This window comes from Calonectris borealis, chromosome Z (assembly GCF_964195595.1).
Source record: "Calonectris borealis chromosome Z, bCalBor7.hap1.2, whole genome shotgun sequence".
NCBI lineage: Eukaryota > Metazoa > Chordata > Aves > Procellariiformes > Procellariidae > Calonectris > Calonectris borealis.
Genome location: NC_134352.1, coordinates 58,765,807 through 58,786,655, shown reverse-complemented (window position 1 = coordinate 58,786,655; position 20,849 = coordinate 58,765,807). Strand labels below are relative to the sequence as shown.

Genomic DNA, 20,849 nt, shown 5'->3' with positions numbered 1-20,849 from the left:
AATAAGAAGTTTTCCCATCAAGGCAGTATGTATATGCTTTAGAAATAAATAGCATGACCCTTGTGATCGTCATTCATTAGCAGAAAAACCTCAAAACTGAGGAAAGTAGCAACTCAAATTAAGTGTATGCAAATAAAACTACATGTCTAAAAATTATAAGCATTATAAGCAATTATAAGCATTATTAATTAAACCAATTTATATCTAAAGAAAAGATACTATAAAAGTTTCTGTTACGGAAGATTTTTTGCTTATAAAACCCAAAGTGTATCAAAAATTTGGAAAATTTTCAGAGCGATATAATTTCAAGTTTTTGTCAAAGAAAAGCACAATTATGTATGAAATGAGTGCTAATTTAATATCTAGGGAACAGAACTTTGAAATACATTAAAAATTCTTCAAATCGTCAAAACATTTTGTTTTCTGTTAAGACAAAACTTATTCAGACTTATTCTGTCAGATTTGCGATACTGAACTTACAAATGCAACAGGAAGCCATAAAAATTTGAGCTTATGTTGAATTTACCATCATTTGAAAGATGTGATTTTGTAACTACCACAAACACAGTAAGAAATGTTCCATTTAATAGTTAAGAAAAATATGTAGCATAATCCAAACAAACAAATGATAATATAAAAATTACCTCTCCTATTTGTAAATGAATTTCTTTTATGGTATTTGACAATGATTCTATAATCTCTTTCATACGAAGAAGATGCGTTTCTTCAATGTCTTGAAATTTCTGTAAACCAATACAAGCAATTAATCATAATGAAAATATTTCTTGAAATATTAAACCTTAAATTTTGGTAATTAAATATACTAAATGGAAAAAAACCCCAATTATCTTTTTCAGATCTTGATCATGGTAATTACAATGTTTAAGAAAGGGAGGTGCAGAATTTACAATTATGAAATAATGTACTTTAAAATATAATATATCCTTTTAGAACCACTACGCAATTTTTTCACTTACTCTTTAAACTTTCATCTGTCTTGATTTTTCAAAAAATCTGATATATTTCTACCAAAGGAAAATAGGGTTAGAGAGTGTTTAAAAAACATCTCTTTTTTCCATTACTGAAGAGTCTTGTTTTTTCATCTAAGCCCAGAAATCTTATTTCTGGATCTGTTTTGCACTTGCTTCTTAGCACCCTCTCCTCCTGCTCACAATATACACATGCTTTCTCTTTTTCTAGTCAAATCTGTATCTTTTGCTTCTTTAAATATGATTCATTTGTTTGATCTTTAAACTCATCGTAGATAATCTTTGCAGTTTGTTCCATTTCACCCAGACCTCCAGCTGACAGCCATTTTAAAATCACTTCTAATGTTTTCAATGACCTCTTCCTAGCCAAAGATCAGCACTAAAAATGTCCTCATTCTTCCCAACAACCATAATTGTCTTGAAATCTTTGTTTACTCCTGCTCTCTCCTACTTTTCTTCCTATTTCTGTAACTGCCCTTTCAAGTGTGTCCAAACTTTGGAGCACCACTTAATCCTCTCTCCAATTTGTACAGGGCTCTCTGAAAACCATCTCTCCACGTTTCATACCTCCTGCTTCTCTGATTCACAAACACAACTCCATACAGACATGTCAAATATCTCCAACTTCTAAACTCTCAATCTTTCTTTTGCCATACTTACATACCACTCTAGCCATCAATCAAGCAGACTAAAATTACTTTTTTTTCTCCGGTATCCTTCCTCTTAATTACAGAGAATATGGTCATCCTCTGTAGCCTATTCTATGATGTTAACTTCTTCTACTGATTGCCTTATTATATAAACTACATTATTTTACTTTCAAAACTATCTATGGTCCATCTTTACAATATCTGCTCTCAGTTACTATCAGGGTGTCAACACATGTACACAGTGTGTCCTCCCAATGTGTGCCTGGTTCCACTACCTAATTTTAACTTAAACACATGATATTATGACAACGATGCTTCCTTCATACTTGGTTTGAGCTTCCCGTAAAACTCTGCAAAACAGAGGTACCAGTCTCCTTTAAACTCTTCTCTATAATGCATATCAAAACAGTTGGCCATTCAGAGATTTTTTTGTCTCTTTGTCAGTGGAAAGCATCCCCCTCCCCCAATTGTTTCCTTACTTCTTGTTTATTGTTTTATAGTTAAGAGTTAAAGTCTTTGAAGTACAGCCATCTTGGTCTTGTACCGTACATAATACAAAGAGCTTCTGATCAAAGAATAAAGCTAGGTACCATAATACAACCACATAATTCATATCACAGCTATAATCATTAACCAAATTGTTTACTTTCACTTTTGAAAGATCAGTCCATTTAAAAAAATGTACTGAAATGTATCTGTAATGTTAATGACCCAACAATGCAAGCTACTTTTTAGTGTTTTAAGCTACGATACTAATGAAAAATCATCATTGACAGGATCTTTAGCTGTCCAACTCAGGATACACAGTTTATAAACCTTCCTTTTTATAAACCTGTATGTTTTCCTGTAAGTTTTACAACGTTTTTTAAAAATCAATTATTACTTGAACTGCATTTATATGTAGACTGCTCAAGAGCAAAATCATCCAAACTCAACTCTTCTCAGTTGTAGATAAGACACAAGACTTCTAAAGAATAATTTAGCACTTTCAGCCATTTCATCCTTTCCAAAAATTGACTGTGCTACAAGATTTTAAAAAAGTTTCTAGCAAGGTGGAAAATTTGGCAAATAAGACATGATGTTTTCTTAGCAACTGCATAGCAATTGCATAATACAACTATAACTTTACTCAGAAAAATCTTTCAACATAGGAATTTCTGTCAAATCCAATTTCTAAACAACTGTGAACTATATTTTCCTACTTTAATCACAATAAAACCTTCCATGTTATCAGAGCAAAAACCATAACTTGCAATTCAAGATTAGGAAGATCATATGTTTCAAAATTCAACCTCTCAAAATCACATATCATGAGTCACTTCACTTTGATAACTGCAGGTAAGATGGTAAATGACAAAAAAGGAAAAATACATAAAATTTATACAACAAGATTGGTGGAGTTTCACTATGAAAAGAGGACAGCTGAGTGAGGACATTACTACATGATTACCTAGAGTAACGCCACAGCAATTCAAGATGTTTGTCCTCAGAAAAGTAGTATGTGAACAGTGTAAGACATTTAAGCATTTAAGCTAAGCCCACTGATTTTGCTCTGAAACAGCTGAGAATGCTAACACTCCTCATTGATTTTGTTTTCAGAACTAGTATATTTCAAGTGAAATGTACTCTAAATTAAGATAATCTAGGATGTGCTTCATATAGAAGCGGGCTTCCACATGTTCATGGGCGTTGTTATTTTTCCTATTGCAACATCTTATAAGCAGCCCTCCTGCAACCAAACTATGGATGCAGCTACACCACTGTACTTGAAACAAATTCCACAGATAGGACTTATACTGGCAGAATGGCAGTTTTCATTTCCAATGTGGACAGGCGTGGAAAGTTTCCAGGTGTTCATTATCACGTTAAGTGAAAATTTAAATTTTAAGTAAAAAGGTTGTTGCAGTTAGGGAACTAAGGACATTTAGATGAGTGTGTTTCTAGTGACAGTAACTTCGTACCATTTTTGTATTGGGGAAAAACCGAATCCAAACCAAAAAGATCCTAACTGTCTCTCCCCCTTCTCCACCCCCAAAAAAAAACCCCACCAAAAACCAAAGCAGCCCAAAAGCATGGTCAGGTTTTCTCAGCTGTAACATCTGATGTAGTAAAAAGATTTTTTTTTTCTCTCTCTACATCTCAGCCTGGTTTAAATACATAATATGTACCTAATAACACAAATAAGAGAGCTGAACAAAGAGCATCCTCATATTCTGTCTCTAGATACAAAATATACTATTACTTTTCTCATTTTTGTGTTGTAATGGATTGTTCAAATGGATTTTTTTTTTTTAGTACATAATGAAAAGCCCAGCTAGTTTGCTTGCTGAAAGCCCCTACATTTTCCTTCGCTAATTCACGGACAAAAAAATCAATTTCAAGTACTCTTCATGTTTATCTCTGGCGGTTCTAAACAAGAACTCCTTTTCATTACTCACAGCCTTTTTGCTCACTGGAGGCAAATTTACAGTGCAATTTAGCAAGGCCAGCTTATTGAAGTCATATTTGTTAAATTTTCTCTTATTGTTTGAGAGACCAATAAGTCAACTGCTATAAACAGAGTCTCTTGTAAGATAAGGAACAGACAGCAGACAGCTTTTGTGAGACTAAATAAAAATCTAAAGCAACCTGACTGAACTTGCTCTGCAGTGGATCAGAAGCATTCACAGGATCTATTTCAGTGGGGGTTCAGTAACTTCCAGAGCAAGGTAAATAATAAACAGGGCAGGAACTTCTTGATCCAGAAGAGCCACACTTGTGTATGACTTGAGACAAATAAATGGAACAGTTCAGTATTTTTTCTGGTATTACTTGATTTCTTTGTAGCAAAAGGAGAGGTCTACAGCAAAAGTGAGGCTGCACTACAATTTATACAAACCACGCAATGACAGAGTTACTGGAATGCTTACTGAGCAAATACAATAGTTACACTAACAGGAACACTACAAAAAAGTTACCATTTTGGGTAGCAGCAGTATGTGTTCACATGTCAGTTTGATTCCACCTACTCTCATTTCTGGAAACTCTCCAGGAGGAATGTTACACTTCAATGATTCCTTTGTTGTTATTATATTATACTTGTTTCCAAGAATTGTTGTAAGATACATATTAGTTAAGTTTAAAAAGGCTGCCTAGTCCCAAAATTCTCGAGTGATCGTAATCACACATGCCAATTCCAGTCCTAATCCCAGTCAAATTGCCTAGGGATAACTAATATGCAAATATTTTAAGTTATAGTGAGAGATACACAATACTAAGGCAACAAATGTAAATGTGTAAATAAGGTGGACACATATGCGAGTGAGTCCAGGCCAGTGGCACTCGTTAAACCAGCTTAAAGATGCAATTCTCTACCCTTGGTACCACATTGCGTCTGCCTTTGTGCGAGCACAAATGCTTGTGTGATCTCTTAATAAACCAGACCGCAGGTCTCTTCTGGGTTAAAGCCAACCTTCCTTCATACATTAGTTTTAGCTGGATTGGTTCTACAGGATAGTTCCTTGCACAGATACTTGACAAAGGAAGAAGCATGGAAATAGGACAACTGCTACTTTTGACAGCAATACTAACTTAAAACATATATTGAAAACACAGCTTCACAGATCAGAGATGAGAAAGTACAACAGGCCTTATGGCCTAGACCACAGTACCCACGAATTTTCTTGTTGAACTTTCATTTTTAATAAAGCCTTTTTATGCCACTGAGTAACTGCAATCATCACTGTTTTACACTCCACAATAAAAAAAAAAAGCATTTAAAAGTCAGATTTTTTTAAAAGGAGAGAAAAATAATGTACATAACCTAATGTAACTCAAACTGAAAAGAAAAGCATAAGGAGTACAGCTCCTTCAACCAGAACCGACTCAGGATATGCACAAAAAGATGCCTTCTGCAAACTCTTCAAGGGAAGGTTGTCAAGACTCCTAATGTAACAGTTGTGTTAAAGCAGAATTTTGCAGTTGCATGCTTGAGCACTTTGTTGCAAATGCCTGGAGTGGGGGATGGGAGGAAAGAGTTCTGGTATGTGATATATGTGGTATCTCTCTAACAGCTGTGTTGAGTGTCTGTTCAGAGATGAACTAGATCAAATTCTAATGAAGTTCTCAAAGTAGGGAAGCAGTTTACAGTTTAGGATAGGGCAGCTTTTTACATGTTAGCCTACGCAATTCCCATGCTGTGAAATCTTAATTTCCAAGGAGTTAAGGAAAACCCTAACGCTTTCCCACTTATACGTTAGAAATACAAATATGACTGAATCTCCCTAATAATTCCATCTATGCCTAAATATTAATCTTTGAAGTTTATAAAAAAAGCAAAGAATTTTCAACCAAAAAGAAAATTCCTATCTTGTAAAAGCTTTACTAAACCAAGAAACACATACAAATAGATATGCCAACCAGTCCTCAACTGACTATTACTACTAAAAGCAGAAATGATGAAGCTTGCTTTTTGAACTTTGGGGCAGTGGAAAAAAGTCTGCTATCAACAGATTTGAAAAAGAAACTTTAAAATGTAACAAGCAGCAGCATAAGCAGTCATACAGAGAACTTGATATTCTCTGGAATACAGATTAAAAGTCCTTAAAAAAACCCAGAAACTTGAACAGATGTAAGAGCTTGTGAAAAGCCTCAGGTAAACCCCGGGATGACGCTTTAACAAGCTGTAACTGAAGTGTTTTGCGAGAATGATAATGAAAAAACCATGATGGATCCCAGTATTAAAACTCCTATGAATGAGTTCTGTGTGTCCAGCAATTCACAGGATTTCCCACATGAGCACAATGCATCTACAATACTTCCAGAAGTTAATTCTGTTTTCTTCCTAAAAATTTCTTTAAAAAGTCTTTCTAGAGTACTAGTGTTCAACTGTGTCATTCAGGGACAGTGTCATCACAACATACATGGTCAGTGTTTGCCCTTCAAACATGTTACTTCTGACATTACTGTTCATATCAATTTCCAAAAGAGATCACTCTATCTTGAAGCAATTTTTCAAAAGCTTTGATTTCAGATGTCTTCAGTGATGAAATAGCACGTATTAACCTATTTTAAAGGTAACTTATTTAATATAACACTTACCTGTGCAGTTTCTGTCATTTTCTGTTCAAAATCAGTTTTAAATACAGCATATTTCTCCACATATAGTTTATAGGTATCTGTAGCTTTTTTTGATTTAACTGCTGCCTGTAGATCAGTACAAAAAGGTGTCAAATGTCACACATACAATCTGATCCAAGGTTTTTAAAGCCACTATTAAAAGAAAGCCTAGGATGATCTGTAAAAAAATATTCAGGGGCACATCAAAACGGTGAAGTGTCATAACAAAATATCACCACCAAATAACTCAGATTCAAGCCATTAGAGATTTCTATTTAAAGCTATACATAGACCACATAAAAAAGTAACAAAGCAATTACCTCATTTAAATCCCTTCCCCTTATCAGCAATGGCTAATTTATAATATACTTATTTTGAAAACAAATTTGTATTGCTGAAGTTAACTAATTAGCTGTTGTGAAATATTTAATTTGCAACAGAAAAACAGGAAAAAAGCAGGGTTGGAATACAGAGCAAAGAGCTATTTGTTATTCTGAAAGAGTCAACAGCAAAAAAACCCAAAAAGGCACAGTTATCTATTAGAAATGAAGGAAGAAATTCAGGCGTTACACTAATGGAAATTTGAAGATTAAGAGATATTTGAAAGTGCAGTTAATGCAGAACATACTGATGGTCAGATTTTTGCAGCTCAGTGTTGTCTATAATAGTCCTTTTCGGCTTTATAACGTATTGATTTTTTTTTTTCATTATTTGTTGCTAATAAACCAAAATCATCTTTCTGGGAGTTTAATATTCTTAAAACAAAATACAGGAGAATCCCAATATTACGTGGAGAACAAAACTGAATGAAATGATTGTTTGTGGTAGAGAAAAAGTTGTTTTCAAAGTTTACAGCATGACACACAGGAGATGGAGTTTTTCAAACCTTTGATACTCTTGCTATTTCCAAGTTAAAAGTCGATGAAAATAAAAATTTTCTTGAACACCAGGTTTTTTTCTAGCTTTGTTCAACATGCCTACTTTATCTCATTGAAATTTCCCATCAGTTGTAACTCAAAAGTATTCCTGAATTGTTAATAACAACAGCAAAGACAGCTGTGTATTCTATTATTTGTTACGATAGCTCTCCACCCCTCTTTCAAATTAATTTCATCTGTCCCACAGTAAAAACAGAAACTCTTCCTCACTTGCAATGACTCGTAAAGCTGACAACTACCTATAACTTTCAAATGTATTAGTACAAAGATGCCCTCTGGAAAGAGAGAGTTATATTCTGCAATTTCCCAGAGAAAAATAACTGGAAATCCTGAGTAACAGTATAGTGTTAGCACTTGTTCACATGGCGAAACATCAACCAGGACTTTAAAGGAAGAGGAACCAAAGCTACAGTTCCGTTTTTCCAGTTAGAAAGAAAACTTAAGCAGATCTTAGTCATGCAGTCTTCTAAACCCAGCATACAGAGCCTGAAAATACTTCACTGTATGAAGAATATGGATCCTTCAGGCATTAAAAGGAGAGCTTGCCAGGTTGTATCAAACCCATCAGTTACTTGTCCTGAATTTTACTTCATGATTCTCACTCTTGCACATTCACACAGGAGAATTACCAAGGAGAAAACAATCCTATCTTGTTTCCCAAATGCCATTTACTATGCTGACAGTACAAGGTGCTCTATGAACTCTTGATTTTAAAAATAATTAAGACTGCTTTGCAATAAGATGATTCCAAACTTAACCATTGAAAAGGAAGGAAATGCCAAGTTAAAAGACTTCAAAAGTAAGTTTTTTCGTGAAGCATTATGTAATTGAACCCCATATGCATGGTATTTGACAAAACCCAAACATTCTGTCTCTTGTAATCATGTTTAACGATGAGCAGAATCTGAGTGTTATGTGCTGAAGAGCACAAAAAACAACTACTCGGCAGGACAGACAAAATGATAAAATGCATGAACAGTGTATGATTAACTAGTAATCTGCTCTGAAAACAGGATGTGTCTATTCTCAGATGCAGCAATTGCTAGAATTGCTATTTAGCAGATTTACAGTAAGTGAAAGAATAAGGATCAGTCAAGAATTTTTGTCAAGTCACTATAAATAGAGAAGTTTACATGTCAGAGAACAACAGGAAATTATTACACAAGTTAACACTAACTTTCAGCTGCAATGAAAATTGCAAAGTCTCAGATACCTCCTCAGATTCTCAATAAAGTACTTCTTTAAGTATTTAGCTTTGTGATAAGCTCTTAGCATATTGGTCCAGATCCCCTGCTTTCTAATAATTTTGACAGAAAACATTTTTCTTGTTGTGCTAAAAGTAATAAACCTATTGTCTGCCAAAGGGAAAATAAATCTTTGTCACCATGTTTCTGAAATTACAATGTAAATTTGAGTAAAGACATGACTAAAGAGATGTGATGGTCACAGTTACCTGCTCCCACTGGAAACATTTTTTAAGTACTTGCTGAGCATTCAACTATGGCCTGATTTTTCAAACAGCAGTATCTAGGCAAGATGCATAAAACAGTAAAAAATGCCCTTCATCCTGCAGTGCTTTCTCTTTCTCCTTTCTCGTGTAGACATCAGTCAGACCGAACATTTTTTTGTTTCCAACTGAACAAGAACAATCTTAAAAACAAGCCTTCCATCAAGTCAACTTTTCCTACGGAAAAGTTTCAATCTATTTACAAGAATTCAGAAAAATTGTACTTTGAATAGACTGGCAGAAAACATCTGTCAACCCACATATTTCTGATTCATGTCTAGAATCCAACACTGACCATCACCTGAGACAGAAGCTAGGAAAAAAAGTGAGATTTATATCAAAGATAAAACAATCAGAATATGGTAAACAGGATCACTTTTGTCATCAGTGAAAAGACAATAACCAACTCTATCTGCTCCATCAAGGTGGCAGTACAAAAGGCACTAAGACCATTCTAAGAAGAACAGAGTCCTACACAGACCAGGTAATTGAAATGGAAATAGGCAAGAGTATCAAGATTTAAAAAGAGAAGACAGAGACAGGGAAACTTGGCCTCTTTCCTCCACCACTTAGTTTCCTGAAAACAGGAAAAAATTACAGTGATGCCAGCAGGTCAAGAGAGGTGATCCTTCCCCTCTATTCAGCACTGCTGAGGCCACACCTCGAGTACTGTGTCCAGTTCTGGGTCGTCTGTTGCAAGAGAAACATGGACATACTGGAAAGAGTCCAGTAAAGGGACACAAAGATGACGAAGGGTGTGGAGCATCTCTCCCATGAGGAAAGACTGAGAGAGCGGGGACTGTTCAGCCTGGACAAGAGAAGGCTCAGGGAGGATCTCATCAATGTATATAAGTCCCTGAAGGGAGGGTACATAGAAGACAGAGCCAGGCTCTTTCCAGTGGTGCCCAGTGACAGGACCCAGGGGCAATGGGCACAAACTGAAACACAGGAGGTTCCCTCGAACACCAGGAAACACATTTTTCCTGTGAGGGTGACTGAGCACAGGCACAGGTTGCACAGAGAGATTGCGGAGTCTCCATCCTTGGAGATATTCAAAAGCCATCTGGACATGGTCCTGGGCAACTGGCTCTAGGTGGTCCTGCTTGAGCAGCACAGTTGGACAGGATGACCTCCAGAGGTTTCTTTCAACCTCAGTCATTTTGTGATTCTGTGAATGGATCAAACTCCCCCAAGACCCAAGGACAGTACTACATACAACATCAAGATACTCATCCTTTGGGTTTTTGGTCCATGAAATTGGAACCTTTTAAATTAGCACTGAAAGTAATGTTAACTTGTTTTTCTTCTCAGTGGAACAGACTTCAAATACTCGTGTAATTAGCTACTTTGTCTCATTGAAGGGACAACACAAAACCTCCTACTCTTTAATTCAGTAACAAGAGCATTGAATGTTTGCATATTACCTAAGGAAATTTATCCAAAACCACAATAGATGCTGAAACAATTATACATAATTTCTGTAAAAGCAACTGAACAAAATTATTATATGATCCAGGTATTTACAAAATAAAGAATTAGAACTGCAGTGCAGTTAGAACAGATAAGGAAGTAAGTGTAAACAACACATAACTAGGTATTCAAAATATCATGCACAACATGAAACAGCCACAACCAATATTTTTAACTACTTTTAGCCCTTTCTGAGCATTTCACTTACTAATACAAGGTGAATGTGTTCCTGATTGACAACACAAGGAATTAAAGTAAGATGTCACAGAACTACCTTATCAACTTCTCTCTGTGTTGCTCCTTCCTTTTTCAAACGTTCTTGTTCGACACACTTTGCATTGTAGTTTTCCTTTGATTTCTGTAAAGCCTGAGTGATACTTTGAATATTTTGCACTGCTTCCAATGTTCCTGAAACGTCCTCTTTAGTCTGCCAAATATCACACAGTTGTCAAAACCAAACCATTTCAATTTTAATGTTAACAAGTCATTGGACATGCATAAGAAAAAAATTAATAACCTTTTTATAAGCTTTGATTTGTTCATCTCCGTACTTGTGAACTTCTTTTATTAGCTCTTGTAATCTCCGCACAAGATCCAAGTGACAGCTTGCTAGTTTTTCTGTTGAAGTTCTGAAAACATCCCAAACAGGTGCAAATGTCCTGGATTGAGGAAAATAATACGTAACGTTCATCCGGATATTTTCCTTTTAGTTGGCTATGATTTTTTTTTTTTTAATAGTGCTGAAGTATAATTGATAAGTTTACAGAAGTTCAGTTCTGTTCCTAAAACTAAAACAAATAAAAACCCCAACAACTGCTATAAATTCTCATTAAATATGTTTCAAATGTACTTGGAATCCTACCTACTAATTCGTCATGTTTTATGTTTTACCTGTATTGACTCTAATGAGTAAAACACAGCAAAGTTCACTTAATCTTCTCTACCATCAGCACACAATAATGACAAGCGATATTCCTAAAGATGATGCAAGAGCAGCTCAAAATAATTTAACATGTAGAAGTATTTTTATGTGTATACTTGAATAGCGCAAACAAATCAGAAATTACTTGGTTAGTTAACTTTCTAGTTGTCTTACATAATTACAGCCACAAGATGCAGCAAAAAATATTGGCAAAGATGGTCTGCCACTGAAAGAGATGTACTGATTAACAGAGATTAACCGTAAGGCAAAGGAAGGTGGGGGACAAGTCATTCCTCAGATTCAGATTTCTACACTGAATGGACTTCTCCAGCTATTCTAAAGATACACTCCTACCTCAGTTTTCTGGTTAATGCTGCTGAAAAATCAATACTATACATAGCTTTTAAAGCATTGATGTTCAAACTAACATGCAGATACAGAACCTTTGAAGAGCAGCAACAACTGGTATCAAATTATCCACTAACGAAAGCTCCCCACATTTCTAGCTGCGATTACTACCAATAAAAAAAAAATCTAGCCTCATCTAAGAAGTCTGAGTTGTTAGCATAATCTTTCTAATGAAAAAACATCCATTAATAATTCCAATTTTTAAAAACGTACCCCGTGTATAAAATTTTAATTAAACTATGGAATAAATCTATTGAAAAGTCTCATTCTTAACAGAATAACACTCAGAACAGAGATAATACTCCAGAAAGCAGAAATAATACAAATAAATAAATTTACTGCCACATTTGTGGACCATATGTTCTCTCTTCAGAATAATTACCATAATTCTGTGCTTGGGAGCACAGAATAGAAAGTCACATTCTTTATTATGTCTGAAAAGAACTCAACCTTAAACACAGAGGAACAGACAGTTCCTCCGTGTTTGGGTTTTGTTTTTTTTTAAACTGCGAATAAAGAACTATACTGTCTTTTGTTTTTGTCATAGATGCATGATATTTTGCATAGTTGCTGAAGAACTAACAATCATTTTTAAATGTGGCAAAGTTATGCTACCTTCAACATTGTCAATAAAATATTCAGAATCAAACTTGATTCTTAACATGTATGCAGTTAATCATTTCTCTCTTATGTACAGTTACTTACCCAAGTTGTGTGTAATTGCTCGCTGATTTGGCTAGTTTTGTCATTGACCTTGAATATGCCTCCTCTATTGTAGCCCTGCCAAAGAAAGCCATCAAAAGCATAATCGAAATTTTGAAGATATTTGAAGACAGATGAATATGCATTCTAAAGGTGCAAAACAGAGGACTTCTTACTTTAGCTGAAAATGACTCCATTTTAGTGATGCCTGAAAAACTATATAAAAAAATCACAGAAGTATATTTAAAAAAAATAATCTAAGAATCCTGTGACAGAATGTTGCAGGGAACAGAAACAAGCAAAACCTAGGCACTCAAGACTTGAAAAAGATGATTCCTTCCTTCCTATGCTCTCTGCTGTTCCCGTTAACCTTTAACATTCTTTACTAACAGTCAGACCAGAGACGTAACTATCACCCGCCTAGCACTGTCTAAACACCAGAGATTTACAGAGCAACAAAATCAAATACATTTGTAAAGAAAACATTAAAATAAACAAACTGAATTCTTACTGAGCAATCACATTAAATAAAAGGGGGTCTTGTCCAGTCTTTTTGTAGGGGCTTTTTGGTGGGTTTGTTTGTTTGTTTGAAGTTCTTTGCATAGTCATATTTGAGTTTGGAAAACAGTAAAATAACATGCAATGAAAAGTATTCTGTCCTACTGTTTATACTAATAAGTCCATTCTGACTTATTTTGCATAACCTCTTCCCTACATAAAGTTTCATTATATTTTCCTGCACTCAAACCCACAATTACACTTGTCTTTTGGAGATTCAAAATCCAAGGGTCTGCACAGATTTCCTCCTTAGAGCCTCTGCTGGGGCAGTTGCCATGGAACAGCAGTCACACACAGCATATGACAGCAGTGACTCCCTGCAAGTCTTTCCCCCATCAATCTTCCTCACCCTCGTATTACTAAGGTAAAGATACACACTATTTTAATTTTCCACCCTAAATCAATATTTGATATGTAGTGTCAACTTAGATTTAGAAGCATCCTGAATTTGAGTAAATACTGTAATTGCCTTTTCTTGAAAATGCAAAAGCTTGAAGCAATTTCTTTCCTGCTGTGCAATACTTTTATTCAGGGGCAAAAGAGAGAAAAGAAGGGAGAAGAAGAATTCACCCCTCTCTCAAGTTATACCATGACTATAACCATGTATTGTTGAGGCAGAGGTTTTTATTTTTTCTTCACAGCTACACTTTCCAAGCAAAAAAAATTTGCTTATGAAAATATGAAACAAAGTAGCAGTAGTCACCTGAAACAGAGGGGCATGTATTTAAACCTACCGAACTTCCAAAATAATTATCCAGTCAGTTGGACAATCAATTTGGAGAAGGGTATTAAACTGTAAAATGCAGTAACTCAATAACATTTTAAATCCCACCTACAAACAACTGCGAAGCTATTCACCATAAAAAAAGTCAAATGACTTTATTCTCCTTCCACATGTGTAAGTATTTTTGATGATATAAAAAGTTTAAGTTTCCAAGGTTTGGAACTCTTGCTCACTGCACATATGCACAGACACCCAGAAGAGACACTGATGTTTTGTTAGTTACCATGATGAACAATATATTTTGTTTAATTATCAATAGCTTCTATCAAAGTTTTCTAGATTTGATAGCTCAGTGCCTCCCCCCTCCCCCTTTTTTTTTTTAAACACAAGATTTCTGACCAAAATCCACACCTCTCTTCTTTGGAACAATTTACAGCATACTTGCCTGAGCAATCTCCACAAAACTGGAGTTCCACAATTTACCCCACATTATCAACATACAACAGTCACAAACGCTAACAACCGAAAGATGCTGTTACTGATCAGTTGGGCACATATATCTACATTTGTCCTATCAAATGACTTCCCAGAGCAGTCTGATATACTGGTAACACACTATGAACGCCTCAGTAAATTAATTTTCACCCATTTGAAAATCTGTCTTTGCTTGGGATCTGTTGAATATTAAAAAGTTAAATGGGAATATATGCATTGCCAGTTTCTTCTGGTCAAGAAGATTCTTTTTATGATGCTTACAGGCAAGTGGTGCAGAAAAACGTTTGAAAGACTTCTGGAGAAAAGCCAATACAATACCTATTCAGTTCCTAGCTGAGCACAGTGGTTTCTTACATGTAAACAGTTTAGGTTAAATACACACAAACATAAGACAGTTCACCTACAAAATTTTCCCAGTATTTAAAGAAAAAAGATGTGCGGGGGCAGCCCAACCTTCTTATATTTTCACTTCTTTAATAACAAAATTTCTACATGCTTTATCAAGAACAGAACAAAGATATCTATCTTTCAGCAGACAGGTAGATAGATAACTGGCCCCACCCAAGATTTACCAACATTGTGCAGATTGCCTGCCACAGAATTCACTCTTTCAGATGACATATTTCTGAACCACAGATCCAATTGTCTCTCAGTTCTTTTAGTACTTTACCATTAACAAATGCTCAAAAACAAAAATGAAAAAGTGAAACAACACTGTTGAAAATTGAATTGGTATTGACTAACTGAACACAGCCAAGGAGGAAACCTTCTGCTCCTTCTAGGGATATGCAGTTGGAACAGCAGATACAGTATAGAAATATTGTATCATTACAAATGAACACATTTCAAACATTTTTGGTTCTTTCAGAGGAAACAACTTTGCAATTTCAGAAGGTTCTTCGAGAAGTTTTGAAAGAAAAATTTTTACAAAAATCCTTAAGCTGACTATAATTAAAAAAAAAAAACAAACCCAAAACATTTCCCAACATCCTATACAATTTTTTTTTTTCATTACTATTTCTAAGGCTGGAGAAAAGGGAATAATAGATTCTTCCCCAATTAGGCTGCACACAACCAAGACACTATTCTGAACAGCACAAGTAACAGAGACTGGCTTCATACAGACATAAGTCCTTTGTGCCTTAAGCAGTCTGTACATCCAAATACACTCAACCATCTTTCCTCTCTCTTTTAAATCACTCCATAAAAAAAGTAAATTCTCCGGCAAGTCCGGAGACTCCAGCAATCCTGGCTGATCAGGTGACTACTGTCAAACAGCACATACAAAGGTTAAGTCCTCTAACTTGTTAAAAGTATTACCACCAACTCAGACCTGTCTCCTCTACCTATCCAGCAGCTTTCAGTTTTCACTCTCCTGTGTCTCCACTTCTGAAAAAAAAGGCCAATACATTCAAAAGGAATGGAAGGATGGATGTGAAGAAAGTTCAAATATGTGTAAGTTTAGTTTTCATAGGGAACAATTCAGAAAATCAGGTACATAAAAGTCAGGGCATAAAAACACTAGATCTAGAAGGCTCCTAATAAGTGTTGTTCATCCACTTACATATTTCTAGCAAAAACAATACTGCAAAACAATACTCAGACTATACTCTGTGGAGAAAGGAGGGGAATGGATAATTGTGTGCAACACTCTTAATTTCTTTGCAATAAATAAAGATGCAAAATAGAAGATGGTCAAGACAATTGGACTGTTGTAAAATACTGTTGAAGTACTGCCCAATCCAATTTCTTTTGAGATCAAGAATTTGATCTGTGTGAACAAATGTGTGCTACTGAACCATATTTATTTCCTGGGAAATTCACTGAAATCCCACTGCAACTTCACAACGGTAGTGAAGGGCTTCACTGCTTAGATATGGACACTCAAACATTTTTAGTGAAGTGAGGGCACGAAATATGTAAGGTCCATCTATTTTCTTGAAACGACAAACTATATGCCACAAACTACCACTAGCTTAGACTGAAACTGATCAGTGATGCACCCCTCATTTGAAAAGAGGTACCTATTTGGCATTCAATTGCTTTTTTTAATGACAGCCTGCCATACTGAGATGCATCAATAAAGCAGAGCTAAAGAAAACACAATGGAACAGATAGGATACCAGGTTTAATATCCTGATGGGAGAAGGTCACTGGAAAGGACTGAACTTACTGCTGCTGGTCTGTATCACTGACAGATGCCTTCTAATCCCAGAGCAAGTTGCTCTTAAGGAAATATATTGAAGCCTTGTCAAATAAATTAAAATGTAGCACTAAGATTCTAGTGAACCTCGGTGTGTTAATGAGAACTGAAATTTTTCACATATTTTACCAAAAATCCTGTAAGATGGCTGCATATCCCTTTGACACATCCTGATCCATGCATAAGAACAGAAAATACATTTCTTAATCTCCCATTGAGGATAAAGTGCCCACATGGATCCTCATGTATTCCTACATGGTCATTAAACTTTAGTCTTAAATGTTATTTAAACTTGTTTAACTGGGAAAAAAAAATTGTCTCCTTCTTGACAAATCACTAGAATTAATTAGCAGAAACTTCAGCTGAAACATTTTTAATAAGTGGAGAAAGGTCCAAATATTTTATTTATTGATTGCAAAGATACGTCTCATTTAAAATTTAATTTGAAGGAGCTGACAGAGTGAAAAAAACTAGAATGCCACATTCTTTTTACTAGGAATTTTCTGTAGAATGAACTCTAAAGTTTTATTTATGCCACTGTAATAAAGCAAAGAATCCAAGCCAGATATAAGATCAAGTTATTTTTACCCATTTGCATTAGACCTTTCACCTTAGGAACAGTATGAATCAAATGGAGCATGCCCAAAGAATACAAAATAAAGGAGATAAGAAACAAAGTGAGTGAGAGAGCTTCTGATCTAAATATGGAGGTAAATTGAAATTCAATGGATGTAAAACTAAAAAAAAGAAATGTGTCTAGGTGATGTACAGCTCAGGTCTATGACTTACTACTATAAAACCTGACTGATTCCAAGAATTAAAGCAGGTTTCAAAGGAAAGATCCAGGCACTCACAAAGATAACACAAGGCAAACATTTATAACGGTCAATACTAAAAGTGCAAGCTTGCGAAGCCCTAAGCATTTCATACTAAACATGAACAGTGTGATATCCCTCTGCTCAATCCAAAGCAGGATTTCACTGGAACCCTGTCTGGCTTCATAATGTGTTCTCTGGAATCAGGGATTCTTGAAACATAGGATACCTTGGTTTGTGTAGTCCTTCCAATAGGAGACTGCCCATCACACGTGGACTCTGGAACTCACCCGTTTCTACTTAGTGGAAAGATTTTTGTCATTTTCTCTAATTCATTTGAAACTATGCAAATGTCAGTGGAACTGAGTACCTGTTGATTTTGTGATGGTTACATTTTGTGCAAATTTAAAAAAAAAAAAAATCTTTGTTAAGATCTGTTTGAGGCCAAAACTGAAATTTTGATAAAAAATTCCAGAAAAAAAAGGCTGGTTTTTTGGACAATTTTTACTGCAAGAAACCTTCACTGAAACAGGTCCTCAGTCAGTTTCTTGCAAGTTTTTTCCATGCATCATCTGGTGTCAGTAACTGAATTAAGACAGAATTCTGAAGCAGACATATAAATAATTTTGCCCAGAACAGAATTTCTTATGTTCAATGTACAGCAGCAGTCTTCTTTCACAAAGAAGAATTAAAAAGTAGGTCATCTGTTTTGGAAGTTGTCACATTTGCAGATTTCAGTTCTGTCCCTTCCATCCCATAGAGAAGAATCTGTGTTATTTTCTGCATATTATTTTCTTGTCCCTACATATCATGCCCTTTTGTTTAACAAACCTAGTTTCTCAACATCTTAATCTGAAAGTATAATTTTTTTAATATCATACTAGCAGTTGCTAATACCCTAATTGTACATCTGTGGTCAAAAACTTTGTAAGACTGATAATTTCTGCTACGCTAAATTATTGCTTTTCTTCCAAATATGATGAAAAATTGGGATTAATTTAAATAAACTGCTGGACACCTAATGTGATACTTCTACTTTTTACTCATTTTTTAAATTCAAACCTGAAAAACGAGAAGCTTGTTATTAATTGATGCTTAAGAGTCACTATTCAGTTCTAAGTGAATGGAATAAACCTAGATATTGTTGTAGGATGTAAGAGATATTTTAAAATGCTTGTCGATTTTTACATATTTTGCATGTTACTGTTAAACATAATAATAAACTTAAATAAAAACCACAAACAGTATATTAAAGAGCCAGGATTAGCAAGGATGAATACTTACCTTTCTCTTATAAAGTCTGCTAAGTCTTTTGTTGACAAATGTCCGTGTTTCATGTTGTGATAGAGGACATCAAAGCCATTGTTCCTTTCCCCCTAAAGATTAATAAAAAGAAAGTAGAACTATGAAACACAACACGCTAAAGCAACTACAGTACAAAGTATAGAACCTATGCATTTTAATAACTGATGAAGTTCCATGAAGTGAATGATTTCTAATGCTTCAGTTTTTTACCAGTTGCTGTTAGTTCCCTTCAATCCCCTATATGTAAAACAAACTAAAATCACCTCAGCAGCTACTAGTACCCTTCAAATGTTAACTCTTCTGTTACATATTTCTAGGCTATATTCAAAGCCATTTCTTTTCTAGATTTCTACAGGTCTTGTATTCTTTCACTTCCCATCTCATTAAACACATACTTAATGTTGTACTCCCTCATGAGAGAGATGATATTCTCTCACATCTTTCATTATTTTCCATGAACTAAAATTCACACTTTGGGATCACTGGATATCCTGCCTCCTCATTTCTTCACACTTCATGTATCTTCCTCTGTTTTTTGTAAAATTGGTAAAAAAAAAAAAATCACTAATCTTTTCCTTCTCACAGCTTCCCTTTGTCTATTCTTAAGTTTAGTTTTAAAACTTAAAACATTTTGCAGTGAGTAAGGTGTACCTCACCATTAAAACTGAGGCACTACCCTAAACACTGATTAAGTGATAAGCACACTTACCACGTCTGTCACTACGGTGAACTTCCCCCCCGACAGGAGAAAGCAACAATAGAAATGAAAGGAAGGCGAGGCAAGGCACGGCATAATAGCACCGCTACTATAAAAGTCTTCCTATCAAACTATCCCTTTCCCTCCTCCCTTCCAAAAGCTTCAGATCCGCAGATCTGCTGCTACAAAAGACACAGAAGCATGCCCTCTGGAAAACTGCATGCATGTTCAGAGTGGAAGGGAAAGAAGGATGGGAAGCAGAATCCTGGACTTCTCAAAACAGCACCTCTATACCTCCAGTGAGAGGAGCCTGAGGATTTGGTCATACACCCCTCCAAACATTTCTGTCCTTTTTGTTCTGGAAAAATGTGTTTGTGTAGCCATAAGGCGCACCTGATCAGGGAAATTATACAGCTGAAAAATAAAGCTGGCAAATAAAAATAAAGATCAATGATCCAGATCATTATGAGGACAGGAACAGCTGCATTGCTCAGCAGAAAAGGTGGGAGCAAGGAGGAGAAGGCAGGCAGCGATCTGTGAGCTTAAGTAAGCAGAAGCAGTCATGGGTGGATGGAAGAACTTTGCAGCAGCCATGGTATGTGAACTGTTAATTACACTAGATAATACATTAGTCTTATTAATAATATAGCCAGTTGCCTTAAAGGACACCATGCATAGACACATAAATTTACAAATAACAGACGACTGAAGGCGATTTGATTCAGATTACTAGCCAGGATTATTTGCTTTACTTCTTCCAAGCATTGGGGAAAACAAAACTAAACAAATGAAAATAAAAAACACCTACAAAATCACAGTTCCTAAAGTTGCACTAAGTTGTAACCTGGAAAAGTTCATCAAAATACAGATCAGTTTAGCATAAGTGCAATTACAAAAGGTCTGTAAAAAGTACAAGCAGAACTAAATTGAATACATGAAAATACAGCAAATTCTAAAAGGACTATCTACAGAACAAGGCTTTTATAAGTTTGAAAAATAAAAGAAGGATAAGAACACCAATGTTGTTTTACTCAAGTACCAGTCTAAACAGTTTCACTCCCCTTTCACTCCTATCTAACCATTTTTCCTTGTAGTTTGAAGCCCACAATAATTTTGAGTACTGTGCACTAATAGGTAGCTTATTAACTTTCTGTATTTACTCAGTATAAACCCTGAATGCTACCGCATTACATAAACACCAGAATAACTCTATAATTAAGACATTTTCAATTAGAATACAAAATACAATTCTTATTTAACTGCTCCAAAGTTGTTACTGTACCCAAATTTGGAGACAAACTTTTAACAAATAAGCATTAGGCATTTCTTCCAGGAAAACTAATTCTCCTTTATGAAATGTTCTTTCCCT

General features: G+C 35.2%; 1 protein-coding gene across 10 annotated transcripts in view; it reads right to left on the bottom strand.

Moving 5' to 3' along the window:
- The window catches only part of FCHO2 (FCH and mu domain containing endocytic adaptor 2), a 93,609-nt gene that overhangs the window by 62,729 nt on the left and 10,031 nt on the right, over positions 1–20,849 (bottom strand). For 9 of the 10 annotated variants that reach the window (XR_012671021.1, XM_075137636.1, XM_075137631.1 and 6 more), the window contains 6 exons: positions 18,763–18,854; positions 12,687–12,761; positions 11,169–11,310; positions 10,926–11,078; positions 6,719–6,823; positions 645–743 (listed from right to left, as the gene is read on the bottom strand). Coding sequence is in view for 9 of the 10 variants with exons in the window: in XM_075137636.1 (XP_074993737.1) it covers positions 645–743; positions 6,719–6,823; positions 10,926–11,078; positions 11,169–11,310; positions 12,687–12,761; positions 18,763–18,854 (666 nt within the window). In the remaining variant the exon portion in view is untranslated. Of the gene's footprint in view, positions 1–644; positions 744–6,718; positions 6,824–10,925; positions 11,079–11,168; positions 11,311–12,686; positions 12,762–17,707; positions 17,775–18,762; positions 18,855–20,849 lie in introns of those variants that run through there. The other variant, XM_075137632.1, reaches the window with a different exon arrangement.